The sequence below is a fragment of the Microtus oregoni genome, unplaced genomic scaffold, assembly GCF_018167655.1.
Source record: "Microtus oregoni isolate MIOR12 unplaced genomic scaffold, Mior012 000008F_ref0000371, whole genome shotgun sequence".
NCBI classification, from domain to species: domain Eukaryota; kingdom Metazoa; phylum Chordata; class Mammalia; order Rodentia; family Cricetidae; genus Microtus; species Microtus oregoni.
The window spans coordinates 39,977,340-40,000,615 of NW_024543067.1; the positions used below are offsets into that span (position 1 = coordinate 39,977,340).

Sequence of the window (23,276 nt, forward strand, 5' to 3'; positions counted from 1 at the left end):
ATTTTAAAATTTAAATATTTGAGTTTTTGAGTTTTTAAGTTTTGATCTTTTTCTCTGGACATATGCATTAATTTACATATATTTAAAATAAAACAATAACAACAACACAAACCTAGATAAAGATTTGACTTTAAGACTGTGAAACAATGTGCCACAGAGAAAAACTGGAATGTCCTTCTCCATCTCTGGCTTTATGCACATTCAAACAAGTTGTTTCCACGGTTCCCTGTCTGTCCCCGTAACCACGAGCCAAGCTTTCCCGTATAGTGTGACCAGACATCTGGACATCTTGGATTGCAGCACCTTTGTCTGGCTCTCCTGAAAATAGCCATGAGGGTGCACTGTTCACTTTTGTTCCGCTGTCTGGGTGCTTCTGTCCTGGGGACCCAGTTTTCTGTAACACTGGCCATCTTACCTAGGCATTTGACAGCACGTGTCTCACCCCACTCCTCTGGGAACTGGCATGAAGACTTTTGGGTGCCAGGAAAAGGGGCCAAAATTTCACAATGATTTCAGCTCATGATTCGAATGTTCCCACGTGTAGCACATAATTCTCAAGCCTCCTCATAGTCTTGAAAATTTGTTGGCTGCTTCTATATTGCAGTCACACAGGAAATCATACCAACTTCCAAACTCTTCTCTCCTACAAATTAAAGACTCTTAAAAAATATCTCTCCTGACAGGCCTGTTCACACACAGTTTCTATTTTCTGGGTCTCTTCTGCATATCCCTCATGGCTTCTTGTTCAGCCAAGAGTAAACTCAGGGTTTCTGAGGCCAGACCAGGGTAGTCCAGTTTCTATTGCTTCTTTTGGGATTCGCTTTGTTCCACAATTGGCTTTATCTACCCTTCACTGTTAAAGGCAAAACAACAAAAACAAAACAAGACTAGGAAAACAGATGTAAGATAAAAAGTTTCATTTGTGGTTCCATCAAGAAGTAAAGGTTGCTTTGTGTGTGTGTGTGTGTGTGTGTGTGTGTGTGTGTGTGTGTGTGTAAGGTAGTTAAGATTATCCCAGAATCAAAGAATATTGTTACTGGTTTTTTACTTACACAACAAAAACATTTCCTTAGTCCTAAGGGTCATTCATAAATGTTTTCAATGACTAGATGACAGCCCTTATTATTGGGTCGACTGTGAAATGCTTAGCTGTTTGTCTAGTGTTCAGAGACAATCTTTCATTTTCTCAGGATGCCTCCGTTGTTAGTAGGCAGGCAGAGGAGTACTACCACAGGGTGTGAACTTTTGGCAAGTGTTGGTTACTAATGTTTTGATTAATGATCATTTCATTGCAAGAATGATCAGGACATTAAGAGAAACCACAGTTGCTACTGGGGCAGTAAAACGGTCACAAGAGAATGTAGTGCCAGGCATGGAAAGCCCCGGGCCTGTTTACAACTTTGGGGACACCCTTAGGAGCAGAAAGCCAGCCCCTTTGGTAGTGTGTGAGTGTTTTGCCTTTTCTAACCCGAGGCCATCTCTCTCAGCCTTGAAGGTTCAAGAACTTCAGCAGGTTCTGTGCTAACTTGAACAGGTAGGTGGGACCAAGAACCTTAAAGACTAAGCAACAAACTTGAATTTGGTACACAATATGAGAGGGGAGTACTAACTCTGAACCCTTTATCTCCTGGGCTGCACACCGCCTTCGCCCTGTCAACAAGCAATGCTTTCATACCAGCAATGGATTCCGTTAGTTAGTGAGGGCCAGTGTGAGAAGGCAGATTTGGAGCCCATTCCATGCAGCAAGGACTGAGATAAGCATTATGGAGAAGTCAAGTGAGGGGAGACTAGCTGGGGGACCTAGGATAGTGAGGGGTACACCCAACATGTAACAGTGATAAAACTGGGGTCACAATGAAAATGGACAAACCCACCCAATTCTTCCATGGCCATGATGGTGCCTTATAGATATTCTTGTTTATTGAAATGTTTCTATATTTCAGAAACTCTCAATTTTGTCTCTGACAGATATAGACAAAAAGACATATACAGCAATTTGTTTTGTAAATTCCTAACATGTGTAATTTGTATGACTTCTCTTGAGAGTAGCGATGAAGTGTATCCTGAACGAGCATTGTTCTCCATACACTGTGGGAGCATCGAGTGCCATGGTTGTCACCAGCTCGGCTCAGCTGGGCTCAGTTCTGACCTCGTACAGCCTGGACCATCTCTTTCAGGAGGTTCAGTAGCTTCAGTGGGTCCTTTCCAGCCATGTCAGTCCTACACCCCTGACCCGATCATTTGTCCCGGTTGTTCTTGACTTGATGATTGTTCTGGTGTTAGCTGGAAATTGCTCGGCTTTCGCTTATGTTGTTTTTCTTTTCATCTGAGATGAGATCTCACTGTGCAGCCACGCTGGCCTCTAGCTTGACATCTCCTTACCTCAGCCTCCTGGGCACTGTGCTGTGAGCATATGTCCAGCTGCCTTTCTTTATTTGGGCCCATTTCTCGAAATCAATTTCCTGGTGTTTGTGCATTGGTAAAAAGAGATAACAAATCCTTCCCTTGAAAAGAAACCGTTGCCAATTTTTATTCTTAAAAATATTTAATTTTCTATAAAACTGCTGAGATGCCTCAGAGTACCGAACTTTATGTTGCCTTCATAATTATGTGCTAATTGTGTTTCAGAGTGTCTGGAGTCGATGGGGCTAAATGTACTAACGCATTTTCCAGTTTACTTTATTATTTAACATTAGATTTTGGCATGTGGATCAAACTATAAGAAACATAATTTTGGAGCTAGAGAAATGGCTCAGTGGTTAGAAGCATATACTATGGGTTTAGAGAGATGGCTCAGCAGTTAACAGCACTGACTGCTCTTCCAGAGGACCCATGTTCAATACCCAGCACCCACATGGCAGCTCACAACTGTCTGTAACTCCATTTCCAAGGCTCTGACACCCTCACACAGACATACATGTAGGCAAAGCATCAATAGTATAAAATAAAATAATTTTAATTAATAATAAAATTTAATTAATTAATAAAATATTTTTTAAAAAATGATCATGTACTGTTCTTTTAGAGGACCTATTTTAAAGGACCTGAATCAGTTCCTATAGCGTACACTGGGCAACTTACAAACTCCATCACTCCAGCTCCATGAGATCCAACAGTCTTTCTTTGCCTTTTCAGCAACACTGTCCTGCACACACACACACACACACACACAGAGAGAGAGAGAGAGAGAGAGAGAGAGAGAGAGAGAGAGAGAGAGAGAGAGAATCTCAACCTAAGAAATACAACTGATATTTCTTGTTTTCATGTGGTGTAGTTTTCGCGTGGTATAGTTTTGCTGCTGTTTATGTAATGTTTGATTTCTTGTTTATGTGTGTTATGGAGTAAGGCCTTAGTGCAATTCCTTTACTCACCGAAGAACGCCAGGCTGCAGCAGAGAGATGTTCTGAGAATTCTGTTGCATTAGGAATCTTCTTTAAATGTGAACACACGATGGGAAGTGTAAGGAAAACAAACAAAACTTTGTATAACACCCAGCCCGTTTCAAACCCTGATTACTTTAATGAATCCCTCCCAAGCCTGCTGCCGGTAGGCGCTCTCGCAGCTTAACTTTAGGGATCTCTGATTTCTCTGCACCTCTGCCTTGGTTGTGACCCTACTTTGGTCTCTCTCATTCGCAGAGCCCGGCGTTTGCACAGTATTCGGAGATCCACACTACAACACGTTTGACGGACGGACATTTAACTTTCAGGGGACTTGTCAGTACGTTTTGACAAAAGACTGCTCCTCCCCTGCCTCACCCTTTCAGGTACTGGTGAAGAACGACGCCCGCCGGACCCGTTCCTTCTCCTGGACCAAATCTGTGGAGTTGGTGCTGGGCGACAGCACCATCAGCCTGCAGCAGCACCTCACTGTGCGCTGGAACGGCTCCCGCATTGCGCTGCCCTGCCACACGCCTCACTTCCACATCGACCTGGATGGCTACCTCTTGAAAGTGACCACCAGAGCAGGTGGGGCTTCTTCTGTGGCCTCCCTCTGACCTGTATTCTGCTCATTGTGCCAAGAGCAGCTTCTGGACTGTGTCTTGTTCCTGCGCGGGGGAACCAGCCTTGTCTCCTGCACTTTTGCGGGAGAGGCACACCCTGACAAGGCTATGAAATTACCATGGGCATTTGTACCATGCAGAGCCTTGCACCTGGCCACCAGCCACAGCAGTCTTGGCACTTTTTGGACACCCAGAACCTTTCCACTCTCGTCCTAAAAATATCAGCGGTACCCTCCAAGTAACCTCCCTGCAGCTTTGTTGCTATTTTAGGGCATTGATGTCCAGCTTGGAACTGTCAAGTGTCTCTTAGATCAGCCAGCCATGTGCAGTTTCACATCTGCGAGGAAGAGGGTTTTCTTGGTAGTAACTGTCCAGACAGGGTGGGAGGGTTCTCAGAAGTAAACAGCTTTAGTCCTTGTTGCTGTTCAAAAGAGAGCAGGGGCAGCCCCCACCTGCGGGCTCTCCAGCTCTGTGGGGGTCTGACGAAAGAGAATCACGAGGTCAAGAGAAAAGGTAAAAGGAGAGACAGAGACACAGTTTTATGGTGGAGTGCTTGCCTACCTTCTGTGAGGCCCCAGCTTCAGTTCCTGGCGCCTTAAAAACAAACCTGAACAGCAGAAGGCCCCTATGAGTGTTCATCACAGAAGGGCTTGTTCTCAGGGCCCGATTTCCTTTGGTTGTCTTGTGCTGGGATGAATAGAGCAACCTTGCGTGCGCATGCAGTTGAGAGATAGTGACGGGGCCACGTGTACTCAGCAGGCCCGTGTGCTCTAACGTGGAGTGGATGTTCTACCCTATGGCTCAGAGCATTGCTTCTGCTACACGACACTTTGAGGCTGGCTTTGGAAGAGTATCCCCAGCGGAACCTCGGAAGCATAGAGATGATGACTGAGGCCCTTTCTTGGCAGTAGTAGCCTTAGGCCCAGTGTGCTGAGAATTTCCAACCCATGATCAAGCTGTTCACAGTTGCCAGTGGTCTACTCGGCCACCTCAGGAAATTGTTTTGGAAGCAGAATCTAGTGTGTTCTCTATCATCCTCAGAGAATTAGTTTGCACTACCACCTCATCTGTGTGGTTCCTAGCATGCCACCTTTGGTTAGTGCATGGCAGTAGTTAGATATTGCTTGTGAGGTCTCCTGGTAGACTCCAATTCTTTAAGCATAATACCTTAAAGAATGGCATACCTTTTTTTTTCTTTTCTCTTTCTCACTGATGAGAATTTAATAATGGAAAGCATCAGCTGAGTTCTAGTTTATTCAGTGGTTTCTTTGTTGTTGCTGCTGCTGCTTCAGAACCATTGCAACTGTTACAATTCAAGTCAAGTATATATTTTGATAAACTGGCTTACATCGATTGAATGCCAGCTCACCTAAGCAGGGCACGAGGCCAACGTGGAACTTTTAGGTACTAAATGTTAATGTATAGGGACATTGAACAAAGAAGAAAATATCCCTCTCGGGTGTGAAGGGCTGCACTCATTCAATGAAGGCACTTAGGCCCTACTCAGAAAGTCTAAACAGCTCTTCTTATATCCAAATGACAGGAATCATCTAGTTTTCTAAATATCTAAAACTCAGACCCCAGCTCCTTCCTTTAAAGGAGCCGACATCTTGTCTCCCTGTAAAGTATATCCAAAATGGGCTGTTACTACACAGAAGTAATTAGAAGCATCCTGCATATCTGTTTGCAAGCCAGTGAGACACAATGGATTGTACTGATATGGAAATTATTAGTCAGTCATGGCCCAGTTCTCAAAGAAGTACTGGAAGATTACTAACAGCCTAGGAGGTTCAGTCCTGTTTCATGTACGGCTGGCAAAACCTTATGGAATAAGTATGTCTTTTGTAGGATTCCATGTTGTAAAGAATGAGTAAAAGGACAGTCAGGGCTGCTAAGAAAATAATGATAGCTCATAAATATCATAATCAGATTAGTGAATTTTACTACACTGGACCTGGAGCTCAATCTTCCAATTTCTTTTATGTTTCCATCTCTCTTTCCATGATGCAAGTGATTTGTCCCGCACCCCTCACACCCAGCCGAACGATTGCAGTGCACAGATCACACGAGCCTACTCCCCTGAGAAGAGCTCCTTCTTCTGAGCACTGAACTTCCTTTGCACTGGGCTTTGAATGAAATGACTGGTTTTCCAGACCGTAGTGTTCCCACTCTGATTTAGCCATCTCAGTTTGAATACCCCTTAGGGATATTTTCACCTTAATCACCCATTGCTTGTCTAGTTCAAATAGCATGGCGTTTCCTCTGAGTGCTCATCTTCCTCTGAGTTTTGTGTTGGTTCCTAGTCTAGATCAAAGGGTCCTGTCTTCAGAATGGCAGTTTACCCCCGGCCCTCAGCCGGGACAGGGCAGGAAGAGAGGCTGCTGCTTTTGTCTTTGTGGTTTAGAGACTTAGCACTTGATGATGGAATCTGGCTGTGCTGTCCAGGTGGTGGCAATGTGGCGGAATCAGGCTGCTGCTGCCTACCTGCTAATGACTGGTCTTAGCTGCATCGCTGCCCGTCACCACACACCCTCTCCCAACTGAGTTCTTAGCCAATAATGGAAATGAAAACTTCTTTTCTCTGTCATCAGTTTTCTTCATCAGCTCTCCCTGAGTACATAAGGTCTGCCCGAAAGTGTCCGTTCACGAGGAACATGCTTTGAACTATATTTCTGTACAGCTGTATACTCGTCGAACTTGGAATGTATCCTGGTATTAAACTTGAACAGAAGAATCATCAGGTTTTCTAACTCACTCTGGAATATATACAGACTTTTACAGCTCCTGCTCTCCTTAAGTGGACTGTAGAGAAAGCGTCAGTAACCAAAAACCAAAACAATACAAAAAGCAGGTTGGGAAAGACCCACTGGTGAGGAGGGCCAGCGGGAAGGCCCTCCCTACAGTGGAAGGAATGTGGCTGCTGCTTGCAGGCCTGGATGTCACCGTGTGTGCTTCCGTTTTCGCCCGCTCATGGCTAGCTAGATATTTCTACCCAGTTTCTCATTCAGAACACTGGGAAAGTCATCCCAGCTGCAGAAGGGGCCATCTCCTGCCCCTTGAACCCTGTCCTGATGTTTTCCTCTCTTGAGACCCCCATTTAAAAGCCCATCAAGAAGAGTCCGCCCCTCAATTGCAGCTGATTAGCTCTTGGCCTCTCATAACTCTGCTGCGCCAGAGGGATTTTACTCTTATAGAGGGTAAATGCATTCACATAGACACAGACAGAAATGATCGCATGACACACAAAGACATCTGTAGAAAATTCTTTTCCCCCTGGATGAAGCCTGGCACTGGCCAGGGGTAATCTCAATGTGCTAGTAACATAGAAAGATGAACACTTTGGGGACCATGTTTTATGAATGAGATGTCATGAGTTTTGAGCAGAGCTTATTAAAGACACAGTGAGTCTACATGTCTCCAGGCATGTGCAGACCACTAGGCCCTGCTGAGAGAGAACAGAGCTAGTCCACACATCTCTAGGTATGTGCAGACCACTAGGCCCTTGTGGAAGGGGAACACAGTAATACTTTTGTTCTCCATGCTGGATTTGAAGTACTAAGTTGCCCAAAGGTTCAGAGTCAATTTTACCATTGTCAGTGGTGACAATGGACCCCTTGGGAGTAAATTCCTCACTATCTGTGGTACTTGGAAGAGCAGTATTTGCCTGCTGTCTAAGAAAGAGGTTTGCAGTTTGGAAAATTGTGCAACATGGAAAATCTTTGGAACTGTGCTTTAAAAGTTGGACTTGGGATGGAACTGATTTTCTCCCCTCGTTTTTCTTGCTGAGTAACGGCCTGGCTGCAGGCTTGAGACATCAGGTTTCTTCTGCACCTTGGAGAGCATACTGCAAATCATTTTAAACTGTGTTTGCCTTCTTTCAAAACAGTTATTTCAGTGCCTTAACTAGCGTGAAACTCAGAATTTAGTTGGCTTTACAGAGTCAATGGATTAGCATCCCAGGGTGGATGCCTTCATTTACAGCGTGCATTCTGGGAGCCAGGTACTCAGATGAGTGTAGAGACATGGACATGGTGTTGTAGAAGAGCTATGGCTCTCATGGTTGGCACTGTGTTACACAGTACCACATGTCAGGAGCAGTGTGGGTGTTCCAGTCCTATGACCCTTCTCTCTGTTCATATTCACCAAATTTCTCCTGAGACACTTTGTCTATGACCTCCTTTAATTCTTCCTTTTCTCAATCTATTAAGTTGCTTCTCTGAACTCAACCTGTTCTCCTAACCAAGAAGCTATTCAACCATTTGCCTTGGATTTAGAATGCTCTATTCCTTAAATTTAGTGCACAGTGGTTTTCTTGGGGTTTTTTTGTTGTTGTTGTTGTGGTTTGTTGTTTGTTTTTTGTTTTTCCTTTATGGATCTCAGTTTGGGGCCACTGGCTAATTTTTGCCAATACCTCTCCATAGAGTAACTCTGTCTTGTGGCATCTGCATGGCTTCCTCATGGGAAAGCCATTTGGCTGGCCTTCTTTCCGCCTGTGAGCACGTTCATACCTAGGAAATTCTGGTGTACGATTTGTCCTCCGGATCTCTTTCTCATGTCTCCTCTGGTACCCTGAAGGCATTGCCTTGTGAAAGACCAATTCTTCTTCCCTCCATCTACCTAGCTAGCTTGCTTCCTTTTTTTTCTTCTTCTCTCCTTCCCTCCCTCTCTTCTTCCCTCCCTCCCTTTCTTTTCCTCCCTCAGATTCACCCTCATCTCATCTGCAAACATGTGCTTGTCTGCCTAGTTGGCAATTTGGGAACGAAGACAGTAGATTTTAGGGGGAAAGTCATTTCTTCTCTTTCTAGAGGCTCAGGGCAAGCAAAATGAAAGACTAGTTTTATTAGGAGCACAAGGGTCTATACATGAGAAAATCAGGAGGGGGCAGGGACCCTCCTGTATGGAAGGCTTCCTCTGAGACTGCTGCTCTTAGCAGACAGTGTCCGTGATGAAGATGTCCAGGACAGACATCACACAAATGTGTTGTTCAGGCACTTGGGATGTTCATGCTACGGTGGCTTTTCAACAGTCACCATGGGGCTCAGGCCCTGCTAGAGATTAGTCAGGCAAGATGGTGCCACTGGGCACTTAGAAAAAAAGAAAAAGTTAGTCATTTTCTTTATGACAAACGTTTAACGGCTTTTCACACAAAATTCTCCTTTCTCTTGAGGGCAGTAGCGTCACATACAGTATCGGAGCTGATTGCAGGGGGTTTCTTCTTGACTGCCTAGCCAGACTTACCTGGACCATGCCACTACAATATAGCCCGGCTCTCCTACATGTGTCTCAGAAGTTCACTGTTCAGAGATGTCATTGGCTAGAGATGTTCCTCAAAACCTAGCCTAGCATTTCTGGTTCCATGTTTTCATACAAATCCTTTACTCAGTTCAGCAAAACAAGAAGGGTGTTCTTTATCCTCTGGAGTGAAGACTTTGTGAGCAAGAAAGGAAGCACTGGTCTGATGGTAGATATACAAGAAGAATTTTGCCCCCATCCTGGTGGTCTGCAGTACCTCCTCAGATACTGTATGCATCCCAGGATGGAGGCACTGAAGTAAAAGGCCCCAGCCATTGACCTCCAGGAAATGTCTGTTGGTGGCCTGTGTCTCAGGAGTCTACACATAATAAGGAGTGAATACTTTCAAGAATTCAAGTATCATCTTCTGAATATACAGGCACAGCTTATATATGTGTTCTTTTAATATTCTCCTTATAGTAGACAGTTTAGAAATATCCCTTGATATTTAAAGGAATAGGTACATAGGAGAGTATTTGGATAATAACATGAAGAAGGCATTAGGGGTACTATGCTTATTTCTTTGTGTTTCCATATTATTGTCATTATTGAAGAAGCAAGGACACAATTTGGACAAACACAACTGCTTTTGGAAAAATTAAAAATAATAAACTCTAGCATACTATAGTGATAGTAGTTTTCAATGGAAGTCAGACACTACAGAAGATATCACAAAGGGAAATTTTATATAGCTGATAAATTCTAAGCTCTCTAAATAAAATCATTTATTTAATTTATGTAAGAATGAATGTGATCAAATGTAGATTGAGATTAAAGGCCATTAAGGGTTGAGACAGTAGTCAGGGTTGCTCACTGAAGGCTGATTTGAAGGTAGCGAACTGAGAAAGATGCATACATTTGGGAACTGTTGGTGTGTTCTGGGGTGGGTGATCCTTCTGTCCTCTTGTCCTCTAGGTCTGGAGATATCCTGGGATGGAGACAGTTTTGTGGAGGTCATGGCTGCCCCCCATCTCAAGGGCAAGCTCTGTGGTCTCTGTGGCAACTACAATGGGCATAAACGCGATGACCTGATTGGTGGAGACGGAAACTTCAAGTTCGACGTGGATGACTTTGCTGAGTCGTGGAGGGTGGAGTCCAACGAATTCTGCAACAGGCCACAGAGAAAACCAGTGCCAGAGCTGTGCCAAGGCACAGTGAAGGTGAAGCTGCGAGCCCATCGAGAATGCCAGAAACTCAAGTCCTGGGAGTTTCAGACCTGCCACTCAACCATGGACTATACGACTTTCTACAGGTGAGTTCAGTGTGCTGAGGCCCATGCTTGGATTATAGACTGGGAGTACGCTTGGCCTTGGAACCAAGTGTGTCCCATCTTTTTGTCTTTCTTTTATTTGTTCTTCTCTCATACAGTACTTTCTAACCAAAGTTTTCCCTCCTTCCACTCCTCCCCGTTCCCTCCACAAATATCCTCTCCACCAGATCCACTAATTTGTTTCTCTTCTGAAAAGAGCAGGCCAGGAATATCAACTGAATATGTCATAACAAGTTGCAATAAGACTAGGTAAAAAAACAAAACAAAATAAATACAAAAAAGAAAAGCTCATATCAAGGCTGGATGAGGGAACTCAGTGGGAGGTGAAGGGTCCCAAGAGAAAGTTAAAAAAAAAAAGGTCAGAGATACCCCATTCATACTGTTAGGAGTCCCACAAAAAAACCCAAGCTAACAACCATAACATATATGTGATTGCCACTTCGGTCTTTGAGTTACTACTTTAAATTACTGCTCAATTGATTGATAGTGGGGGCTGTGTTCTTGTGGTGTCCTTTACCCCTTTGGCTTCTCAGATACCTCTTCCCCATCTTCTGCAGGACTCCCAGAGCTCTGCCTAATGTTTAGCTCTGGGTCTCTGCATCTTCTCCCATCAGCTGCTGGAGGAAGCTTTTCTGATAACAAGTGGGCTAGGCATTGATCTATGAGTATAGCAGGAATCATTTCATTGGTTCTTTTAGGGAGGAAAGTCATGTTTGGTTCTCTGGGTCTCTATGCTATTCAACTTATGGTTCTCGCCATCTAGGCAGTGTTAGGTATGGGGTCCCTCCTGTGGGATGGGTCTCAGATCAGTGGCTGGTTGGCCACAAGCTCTGGGCCACCATTGTCCTAGCACATCTTGCAGGCAGGACAGGTTGTAGGTCAGAGGTTTGGTGGCTGGATTGGTGTCCCAGTTCCATCCCTTTAAGCCTTGTCTGGTTACAGAAGATGGCCAGTTCAGGCTCCATACCTCCATTACTAAGAATCCTTGCTAGAGTCACCCTCGTAGAGTCTAGGAAATTTCCATTGCACTAGGTTCCCACATTGCTCAGCCCCCCAGTTCCAGCTGTCTCTCCCCATACTCTTTCCCTCCATTCCTTCCTCCCCCACTTGATTTCTCCAGTTTCTATCTCCAGCCACCTTCAGTCCCCTTCCCAGAAAGATCCATGCATCCCCCCAGAACCCTCTTTGCTACTTAGCCTCTCTGGGTCTGTGGGTTACACATGATTATCCTTTACTTAACAGCTAATATCCACTGAACGGTGAATACATATATGTTTGTCCTTTTGGGTCTGAGTTGCCTCACTCAGGATGACTTTTTTTCTACTCCCATCCATTTGCCTGCAGATTTTAAGATGTTATTTTTTAAAAACAGCTGAGTAATGCTCCATCATGTAAATGTACCTGTACCACATTTTCTTTATGCATTTCTTCAGCTGAGGAACATCTAGGTTGTTCCCAGTTTCTGGTTATTATGAATAAAGTCACTATGAGCATAGTCAAGCAAGTGTCCTTGTGGTAGGATGGAGTGTTTTGGGGGTATATAGTGAAGAGTGGTCTTGAGGTAGATTGATTGGCAGTTTTCTGAGGAACTGCCCTGTTGATTTCCACAGTGGCTGTACAAGTTTGCATTCCCACCAGAAGTAGAGGATGATCCCCTTCCTCCACATGCTCATCAGCAGGAGCCGTCACTTGTGTTACTGAGCTTAACCATTCTGACAAGTAGAAGACAGAATCTCAAAGTGCTTTTGATTTGCATTTCCCTGGTGACTAAGGATGTTGAACGTTTAAGTGTTTTGCAGCCATTCGAGATTCTTCTATGAAGAATTCTCTGTTTAGATCCATACCCCATTTTTCAGTTAGACTGTTTGGTTTGTTGATATTTAGTTTCTAGAGTTCTTTATGTATTTTGGATATTAATCCTCTATCAGATGTGGGATAAGGCTTTAAATTATAGGGTAGCCCCCCCACTTCTTTCTGCTAAGTAACTCATCTTGTCCAGAATTGGTAAATTTTAAATTTTACCAGGCTTGTCTTCTCTGGGTAAATCTGCTTCTGTGCCTGCAGGTGTTCTGGGAAGCTTGTCATTTCTGGGCAGATGTGATTGTGTGTCTGCAGGTGTCCTAGGAAGCTTGTCTTCTCTGGGCAGATGCGATTGTGTGTCTGCAGGGGTTCTGGGAAGCTTGTCTTCTCTGGGCAGATGCGATTGTGTGTCTGAAGGTGTCCTGGGAAGCTTGTTTTCTCTGGGCAGATGCGATTGTGTGTCTGAAGGTGTCCTGGGAAGCTTGTCTTCTCTGGGCAGATGTGATTGTGTGTCTGAAGGTGTCCTGGGAAGCTTGTCTTCAATGGGCAGATGCGTGTGTGTGTCCAGGTGTTCTGGGAAGCTTGTCTTCTCTAGGAAGATGCGATTGTTTGTCTGAAGGTGTCCTGGGAAGCCATCCCTAAGCTGCAGATGTTTTTTGGTACCTAGCCCGATCTGAAGATTGACGACTGCCTGATAGCAAGTTTCCTGAGTACAGGTCCTGACTGAAATGGAATCTCAGATCAGACAGGCCTCTGTTTTGTATTTGAGGGAGCTGGATTATCCTAGGTCTGACAGACAATTCACATGTGCTTCGTGGTCTAGTTCAGATCCAATCTGCACGTGGAAAACTAAGGCGCCGAGTGAGAATTCCCTGGACGTAGATCAACTATGAGACTGAATGTCCCCAGTCAGGGACAGTAGATCTGTTTGAGGTCAGGGAAAGAAAAGAATCTCATTAAGATTAGGGCTTCGTCTTTTACCCCCGTTAACTTCGGGTCACGGCCATGGTACACTGCATAGGGGCTTGCATTTGACTTCTTGCAACAAAGCTGCGTTTGTAAGTTGATGAGTTTGGCCTGCTGCTCTTCTGGTTACTACACCATTCCAGGAGTTCAAGCGCTGCCTCTAACTTTAGCCGCCATGGGTGTGGGAGGAAACACGAGAGGAATGCAGCCCAAAAGGCCTTGTGTAAGTGATTTGCCTGTGGCCTCTTAAAACTAGGAAACTCCTGTGGTCTGCAACCACAGAGAAGTTATTTTTACTCTTTAATTGCCACCACTTTATTTCCCTTAGCTCTCATTAAATGTGATCTTTTTATTTTAATTTGATCTTTGGACATAAAAGATAAAGTTCTATAAAGCCAGCTCGAAGTGGGATGGAAAAAGACTGTCCCTGTCATCACAGATCCCCAAGCATGGCTGCCTCTGCCAAACCGTTTGGCTTCAGTCACAATTCAATTCCTTCAGCCATTTTCCTGTTATAATTCCAATCCTCTGGGTTCGCTTCCCCGCCACCCCTTGTTCTGCCCCTGAGGTTGGCTCCACCCCTTTCCTCCTGAGTCCTAATTAGAGATTGTGAATGAGTTAACCACCTGGACGTCCCAGACTTTACTGGGAATCTTGATGTCCGGTGGGACTTGGGAGAATATAGTTATTGAGAGTATCTGTATTGTGGACTCCCTGCTTTCAGGCCGCTCAGCCTTTCTTTACCAGCCTTGCTTCTCTATCTGTGGAGCTGGGACAATAAGAGCTGCTATTGATATTTAATGAGGTTTGAACCACAGAGCTGAAGGTGCTGGAATTGTTGGCTGCCACCATGTCCTCTACTACCAATTAGACGACAAAGATGAAAAGGGCCTGCTTTGGAAGTGCTCCCACTCCAGTTGAAGGCTTGGATTGGACTCTTCTCCCTGCTGAAACTGGGATGGAGTGGCTGTACCATTATTTGGCCTCATCTGCCTATCTCATCAAAGGATTTCACTGAAAACAAAAATCAGAGATCAGGGACATGGAGATTTTTTTTTTTCCCTCCAAATTCCCATGTCATTTGCCTCTGGTGATTTAATTAGTGCTAACTCCTTTGAGTTCAGCAGTTGAACAACTTCACTTTGGCACATATCCCAAGGAACTAATTCAGTGCACAAAACCAGAAGGAACTGACTCCTTCGGTGGCCAGGTGGTTGCCCCCTTGTGTCCTTTAAAAGGTCTGCAGCACCCATAGCAACATAGTACATAGTGTTTGTATCAGGGGCTTGATGTAGTGAGCCTGGGCCAAGTCAGGCATGCTCTTGAGGCCTTTGAACACACAGACTAAGGTGGTATATTGGGGAATTGGCTTGTGTTCTGCCTGTCAGCGGCCTGGTGTAGTGTGGAGTGGCCTTGGGGCTTCTTCTCTTCTCTGGAAATGACAGTAACAGTTTGCAGGAGAGATTTAAACAATCCTGCCAGTCACACAGCCTACTACCACCCTGACTCCACAGAAGGGTGTGTCCTCCCTCACTCTGAAGTCGGAGGGACCATGTTGGAAGGGTCCTGAGTCTTCCTCCTTTCTTAGAAGAACAGAAATGAAGTCCCACATAGAAAGGCAACTGCTCTGTGATGCTCAAGAGATGCACAGTTGTGCGGGTTGGGGTTGACTTTCTGAAGCAGGAGATTGAGAATAAGCTGCTAACCCAGTGAGAGCAAGCTGGAGCCAATCAGAAGGCTGTCCCTCCCCAGCTGTAACCACTGCGAAGCCAGCAAAGCTCCACAGGCCCCATCTGGCCTCAGCAAGCTCATAGTCTTTCTGAGGAGTGAAGGTGATGGGCAGTGTGGTACGGGCACGTGGCAGACGGATTGCTCAAGTCCATTGTGTCCCCATCCTACGTGCCTGATTTTCCATGGGGACCTTCCTGAGCCCCAGTCAGCTCTTTAATTCTCTCGTCACTGGTAATTCCTGATCTCTTACAGCAACCTCAAGTTTTAGGTTCTTGCTGGCAAAAACCTTGAACAACTTAAAAATGAACCATTTGAAAATGAACTGTTTCTTTTTCTTGAGACTGAAAGAAGTGCTAGTTAGGACCACATGGCCATTGTTGTGCCATTCGTTTGTTGGAGAAGGAAAACAGAAGCAACAATCACCTGACATACCACAGCTTTTGCATCGTGTACTTGAAAGCACAGGTAGAATTTCTGAAATCATCCCAAGTGCTCAGAATCATGGCTTTGATGTGTTTTCTGAGTTATTATAGGATGAGGAACTATTGCCTTTATATCAGAAGGTACCACTAGTGTGAATTATGTTGGAATTTTATTTTGTCTTTTTCTTATCCTTCTGTATCTATCTCTTATTGATGAAGAAGAAAGTTGTTTCTCTCTCTCTCTTTCACACACACACACACACACACACACACACACCTATGTGTTTGTGAGAACGTGAAGTGTATGTCTCTCAGTGTTTCCTCTTCTGAGTGTCTTTAAGTTTATGAAGCTTACAACAAGCAGATTCTATACATGATATTTTTTCCATAAAGCCAAAATAATTTGGTCTCTGTGAACTATTTACTTTTGGAAAGTCTACGATTTGTAACCTATTTCATTTTGATCTTTTATTTAATTCAGTATCTCTTCTAATAAACTGTTGTCTAAACATTTGAAAATTACCACCTTATAGAAGAATAAAAGGTAAATGCATACCAGTCAATGCTTTTTTTATCCTTTAGGAAACTTAAGATTTTGCTAATTTTTGTTTCTCTTCACACATCAGTTTGACCTCTTTGGTAATTTGATGCAGAATTTCGAGATGTGATCAAATCCCTTGTAATCACAGAAAGTTTCTTTAAATAGCCAGTTGAATATGTTTGGGCCCAAAATGATTAGTATCAAATTATGTAAAAATGCTAAGAATGTGTCTTAGGTCTTAACTTTCCTATTTGCATTTTCCTCAAACAATAGTCACATGTAGTAATGTTTTGCGTTATTCTGGGGTGTTTTTGAAACACTCTTGTAGTTTGAGGGCTTGTAGAGTTGAGAGGAGTGGCAACCGCTCTGAATGATATTCGACTTCACACAGAGATCCCAGTGAAGAAAGTGGTGAAGGCAGCTACCTCATGTCTCGTGCCTTCACATCTCCTTCAGCTTCCCCCAGATGCCAACTGAGAAACCCAAGGTGCTTTGGCACCTCTGCCTCTCACAGTGCTCCTTACGATGTTTAGCAGCCAGTGTCAACCTTTCTCCCCTCCACAACTGAGTTTCCCAGAGAGACACAGCCCATGCAGCCTGAAGGCAAAGGTCAGACTACAAACAGTATGGGAAAACCTGGAGAAAGGTAACATCCCTGGTGTTGTGTACAGGACTCTGAAGTCATGGTTGAATCATATTCCAGAACAGAGAAGTCAAGATGAGAAGGTGAAGTACAGTGGAACCCAGGTATTTAGAGGCCATGGCATTCCTGCACGGTCCTTAATGGGCGTGATTCCCAGTGTACAAGCCTTTAAACATTATTTAAAATGTATTTTGATCATGTTTCCCTCACTACACTCTTCCCAGATGCTTTTCACCTCCATACCCACCCAACTTTATGCTTTCTCTCTCAAAACAAATCAACAAGAGATTTTAAAAATGTCCAAAGAACCCAACTAGAACAATTGCGTTTCTGTGTTGGCCAACCACTCCTGAGTGAGGGGCCCTCCTTGGAGTGTGGCTGATATGCCCAATATGCATTGGGGAAAACAATTTTTTCCTTTCCCAGCAGGTATCACTTACAGATAGCTTCCTGGCTATGGGTGGGACTCCGTTTCTGCTTCCGCTTTCCAGTGCTGGGATTTGCAATTTGTCCAGGTCTTGTTTGTGCTACCGTGATCTCTGAGTTCACATGTGCATCAGTCCTGTTGTGTCTGCAAGATACTGCTTCCTTGGCATCATTTGCCACCTCTGGCGTTTATAACCTTTCTACCTGCTCTTCTGCCCAGATCCCTGAGTCTTGAGGCAGGGTGGGTTTGATGAAGCCATTCCATTTGGTACTAAATTTCCAAAGTCTCTTACTCTTTGGGCGTTGTGCTATTGTGGGCCTCTGTATTAATTTCTAAGTACTACAAGAAGAAACTTCCCTGATAAGAGCTGAGTGAGGCACTGACCATGGGTACAGAATGCCTTAGGCACTGTTCTGTTGCTGTGAAGAGACGTTATGATGAAGTCAACTCATAAAATAGAACATCTAGTTGGGAGCTTGCTTACAGTTGTAGAGGGTTAATCCATTATCATGGTGGAGACCATGGTGGCATGAAGATAGTCATGATGCCGAAGCAGTAGCTGAGAGCTACCTCCTGATCCCCAGCCAGCAGGCAGAAAGAATGACACTTTGTTGTGCTTTTTACAAAGTCCACCCCCAGTGACACTCTTTTTCCAGCAAAGATACACCCCCTAATTCTTCTAATCCTTCTCAAACAGTTCAACAACCAGGGACTAAACTTGCAGCTATATGAGCCTGGGGGGGGAGGGGGCAGTCTCATCCAAACCACCACATAGCAGGATGTCATTAGGAATCATGTTGTTGCCATGTTCCTTTAGCAGAAGAATAGCAGTGGGCTTTCCTCCAGGCCCCTGACCTTTCTAGTTACAGGTTCTTTGGCAGTTTATCTGTGTCAGGTATGGGTTCCAGCTCATAGAATTGGCCCTAAATCCATTTTCTTTAAAAAAAAAAAAGCAGTTATTCACATAACATTAGTGCCACTGTTGAGCCAGGATATCTTGCAGGCAGGTCACTGTTGTAGGTTATAGGGTTTGTAACTGGTGACATTGATGATTGCCTTTCTCCTCTGGGAGTGTACAGAATATCTTCCAGCACCATGGATAAGATCTGGACGGATGCTAGTCATCTAGGGTATAGCTGCTAGTTGGACACCAGCTGGACTTAGCCATGTTCCATGGCATAAGTAACTGTTGTCCTCAGCACTTAGGGCCTTACCATTAGGATGTGAAGAGCAACCAATAGCCCTGGAAATGGCCTATGATGTTTGGGTGGTTCCACAGGACCCCTTTGGTCAATGGCCTAACAAGATGTCTAACATTCCTGGCACTGGAGGTTTTACTTGGCGGTATAAGATGTCTAGCTGGGGCATTGTCTCCCCCACAATACAGTGCTTCACTTAAACTGCTTTTATATATGTATGTAATTTAGGAAACTTCTACAGTAATAGGTTTCCATAGAGTTTCCCAAGAGACCTTAAGTATGTACTTCCCCTACCCATATTTTCTACTTCACCCTGCTCTCCCCTCCCTCAGTTAATCCTCTGATTCTGGTTTTCCCTTTGCCACTCCATAACACCATATTCTATTTACTGTTAGGAGAAACCTTCCTTTTCCCTGGTTTTTACTATGGACCCAATCTTTGTGATTATTTTGATTGTAGCATACATATCAAAAGTCAAAAGCTAACATCCATTTATAAGAGAATACATAGTATATTTGTCTTTGGGGGTCTAAGTTATATATATCGCTCAGGATGACTGTTTCTAGTTCCATCCATTTATCTGGGAATTTCATTTTTCTTCACAGCTGAACAATCTTCCATTCTGCAAATGTACCTCATTTTTATAAGTTATCATCCATCCATCCATTAGTTGATAGATATCTAAACTGTTTCAAATTTCTGGCTATTATGGATAAAGCAGCAATGAATATGGATGAACAAGTGTCTCTGTAGTAGGATGTAAAGTCCACTTGCCCAAGGTACTGAGGTAAACTACTGTCCAGCTTTCTGAGGAAGCACACAGTGATTTCCACAGCAACTGAACCGGTTTGCACTCCTGCCAGCAATGAGCATTCCCTGCATCCTCCCCTGCATGTGTTGTCGTTTGTTCTATTCATCTAGGCTATTCTCACTAGGGTAAGATGAGATCTCTAGCATTTTAATTTGCACTTCTCTGGTGGCTAAGGATAGTGAACAGTTCTTAGTGTTTCTCAGCCATTTGTGTTTAATCTTGAGAATTCTCTATTGAGTTCTGCACCCCATTTTAAATTGGGTTATTTGTTTCCTTAATCTTCAGTTTCTTTTCAATGCTTCACATGTTCTAGATACTAACTCTCTATTTGATGTAAACTGGTAAATGGTTTGCCCATTCTGTAGGCTCATACTTTACTGTAATGATGGTACTTTTTGCCATACAACAGCTTCCCAAGAGGTTCCATTTATTAATTGTTGATCTTGATGCCCATGCCTGTTCAGAAAGTCCTTTCCTTTACCAATGATTTCAAGCCCACTCCCTGATTTTTCTATCAGGTTCAGGGTATCTGGTCTTCTGTTCAGTTCTTGATCCATTTGGAGGTAAGTTTTACGTGGCATGATTGATATGACTCTATTTTCTTTCCTCTGCAAACAGCCCTACAATGTGAGCACCACTATTACTGCATTGGAGATGCTGCCTTGTCAAAACTCGGGTGTGCACTTCTGTTTGATTCTATTGGTCAATGTGTATGTCACTATCATGCTGCGTTCATTACTATAGATCTGTGATATACAATTTGAAATCAGGGATGGTGATACTTCAAGAGTTCTTTTATTATTCAGGATTGTCTTCTCTCTCTCTCTCTCTCTCTCTCTCTCTCTCTCTCTCTCTCTGTGTGTGTGTGTGTGTGTGTATGTGTGTGTCTTCTCTCTCTGTCTCTCTGTCTGTTACCATATGAAGTTGAACATTGTGATTTATGTGAAATACTGTTGGAATTTTGATGAGAACTGCTTTAAATCTGTAGATTGCTTTTTGTAGAATAGCTACTTTTACAGTATTAATCCTACAAATCTTTAAACATGGGAAATCTTTCCATCTCAGTATCTTCTTTAATGTCTTAAAGTTTTTATTTAATTTATTTATTAAGTCTTTCACCTGCTAGGTTAAAGCATATTTTTGGAGGCTATTTTGAAATGTACTATTTCCCTGATTTCTTTCTCAGTTCATCATTTGTATATAAGAAAGCTATTGACTTTCATTTATTAATTTTGTATCTTGCCACTCAGATAAAAGTGTTTGTCAGTTGTATAAGCTTTCTTGTTGTGATTTTAGGATCTTTTATATATAAAATCATGTCATCTGTAAGTAAAGGTAGTTTGACTTCTTTCTTTCTTATTTGTGTCCATTTGGTGGCCTTTGGTTGTCTTGTTGCTCTAGCTAAGATTTTAAGTACTTTATTTACTAGGTATGAAGGTAATGAGAACGGACAACATTGTCTTGTTCCAGATTTTAGTGGAAATGCTTTGAGTTTCTTTCTGTTTAGGTTGATGTTGACTGTGGCTTGTTGTCAATCATCAGTATTTCATTGATGTATGTTCCTTGTATCCTTAGTCTCTCAGAAATTTTTATCATAAAGTTACATGAAATTTTGTCAAAAGCCTTTTCTGCATCGAATGAGATGATCATGTGTTTTTTGTCATTTAATCTGTTTATTAATAGATTACATTTATTGATTTTTCATATGTTGAACCATCCCTGCATCTCTGGAATAAAGCCTACTCTGTCATGGTGGATATTCTTTTTGATGTGTTCTTGGATTCACTTTTCTAGTATTTTATTGATAAGAAATTTGTCTGTAATTGTCTTTCTTTGTTGTAGTCTGGGTATCAGGGTAATTGTGGTCTCATAAAAAGACTTAGGCAGTTTTCTTCAGTTCCTATTTTATAGAATTTTTTGAGGGGTATTAGCATTAACTCTTTTTTGAAGTCTGGTAGAATTCTGTGCTGAATTTTTCTGATCCTGGGCTCTTTTTGGTTGGGAGATTTTCAGATATTTCTTCTATTTCACTGGGGGTTATTGGTCTGTTTAATTATTTGTTTCATCTCAGTCTGTTTTTGATAGGTCACATATATCAAGACACTCTTTCTTTTAGGGTTTCCAACAGAAAGAGATCTTTAAAGTCTATCCTTATGATTCTTTGGGTTTCCTCAGTATCTGTTGTAATAGCTCTTCTTTCAACACCACTGTTATTAATTTGCATCTTCTATCTCCATGTTCAGTTAATTTGGCTAGGAGCTTGTCAATCTCATTTTATTGATTGTATGTATTGTTGTTTTCAGCCTTGAGTTTGGTTATTTCTTTCCATCTACTGCTTTTGGACATTATTTCTTCTTGTTTTTCTGGAGCTTTCAGGTGTATCTTTAAGTTGCTAATATGAGGTCTTTCTGGATTTTTTATGTAGACACTTAGTGCTGTGACGTTGCCTTTAGAAGCACCTTCATCATGTCCTCTGGATTTGGGTGTGCTGTGTTTTGTTTTCATTCAATCTTGAAAATGTTTAAATTTCCTTTTTGAGTTCTGTCTTCCCACAATTTTCATTTGGTAGTGAATTGTTCAGTCTAGGTGAGTTTGTATGCTTTTCGCCTTTTCTGTTGTTGATACCCAGCTTTTATCCATGATGCCCAGATAGGATGCAGTCTGTTTTTTCAGTTTTCTTATATCCATTGAGACTTGCACTGTCTGCTCGTATGTCATTAATTTTGTGATAAGTTCCAAAAGCTCCTGAGAAGGAATTATAGTCTTTAGTATTGAAGTGGAGTGTTCTGTATGTATCCATTAGGTCCATTTGATCTACAGTGCTTTTTAACTCCAGCAGCTCTGTTTGATTGTTGTCTGAATAACTTGTGTATTGGTGAGTGTGGGGTAGTGAAGGCCCCCATTATCACTGTGTGAGGGACCATATGTGATTTTAGCTGTAGTACTGGTTCTTTTTTCCTTGTGTTTGGTGCATTAATGTTTATGGTTGTAATTCTTTCTTGGTGGATTTGCTTTAGGCTAGTATGTAATATCCTCTCTATCTCTTCTGATTTGTTTTCATTTAAAATTTATTTTGTCAGGTACTAAAGTAGCTACTTCTGCTTCCTGATTAGTTCCATTTGCTTGGAATACCTCTTTCCATCCTTCTGCTCAGAGGTGATGGCTATCCTTGATGGTGAGTTGTGTTTCTTGGATGCAACAGAAAAAATTATCTTATTTTCTAACCCAATCTGTTAGTCTTTGCCTATGTATTGGGTAAATGAGGCAACTAAAATTTAGGGTTACTAAGTGTGTGTTGATTACTATTGTTTTGTTGTTGTGTATCCCTATCCATCTCCTTTGATTAACTGTTCTGCGATCATTTATTTCTTGCGACGTCTTGAGTATATGTAACCCTCTCTTTAGACTAAAGCTTTCTTTCCAGTGCCTTCTGAAGAGCTGGAGTAGAGGATGGAAATTTATTAAATATGCTTTTATCATGGAATAGTTTTCTTTCCCCATCATTGTGATTGAAAAGCTTTGCTGGGTATAGAAGTTTAGGTTGGTATCTGTGGTTTCTCAGATCTTGTAGAAGTTCTGTATAAACCCTTCAGGCTTCCAGAGTCTCCACTGAGACATTAGATGCTATTCTAATAAGCCTGCTTTTATATGTGACTTGGTCTTTTTCCCTTGTAACTTTTAATATTCTCTTCTTTACAGCACATTTAGTGTTTTGATTATTATGTGTTATGGAGAATTTCTTTTCTGAAACTTTTTACTTAGTGTTTTGTATGCTTCCTGTACCTTGATAGGTATCTCTTTAAATAGAGAAATTTTTTCTCATGATTTTGTTAAAAAATACTTTTGCTTCCTTTGACCTGAACTTTTTCTACTTCCTCTATAAGTATTATGTGTAGGTTTGGCCTTTTTATGGTGTCTCAGATTTCCTGAAAGTATTGTGCCTGGATATTTTTAGCTTTAACGTTCTCTTTGACTGACCTATCCATTTCTTCTGCCTTGTCTTTAAGACCTGAGATTCTCTTTTCCATGTCTTAATCTGCTGGTGAGGCTTACCTCTGAGGTTTTGCTTGGCATCTGAAAATTTTCATTTCCAATTATAGTTCAGCTTTTTTTTTAAAAAGTGATTCTATTTCTTTGTTGAAGCCCACTTTTATGTCTTAAATTGTTTTCA

The 23,276-nt window shown here is 42.6% G+C and overlaps 1 protein-coding gene across 2 annotated transcripts in view; it reads left to right on the forward strand.

The window, feature by feature from the left end:
* Positions 1-23,276, forward strand: part of Bmper (BMP binding endothelial regulator) — a 253,526-nt gene that overhangs the window by 163,350 nt on the left and 66,900 nt on the right. Inside the window, exons 12-13 of one of the 2 annotated variants that reach the window (XM_041657223.1) lie at positions 3,639-3,968; positions 10,211-10,547. In XM_041657223.1, coding sequence (XP_041513157.1) covers positions 3,639-3,968; positions 10,211-10,547 — 667 coding nt within the window. The remainder of the gene's footprint in view (positions 1-3,638; positions 3,969-10,210; positions 10,548-23,276) is intronic. The other variant, XM_041657224.1, reaches the window with a different exon arrangement.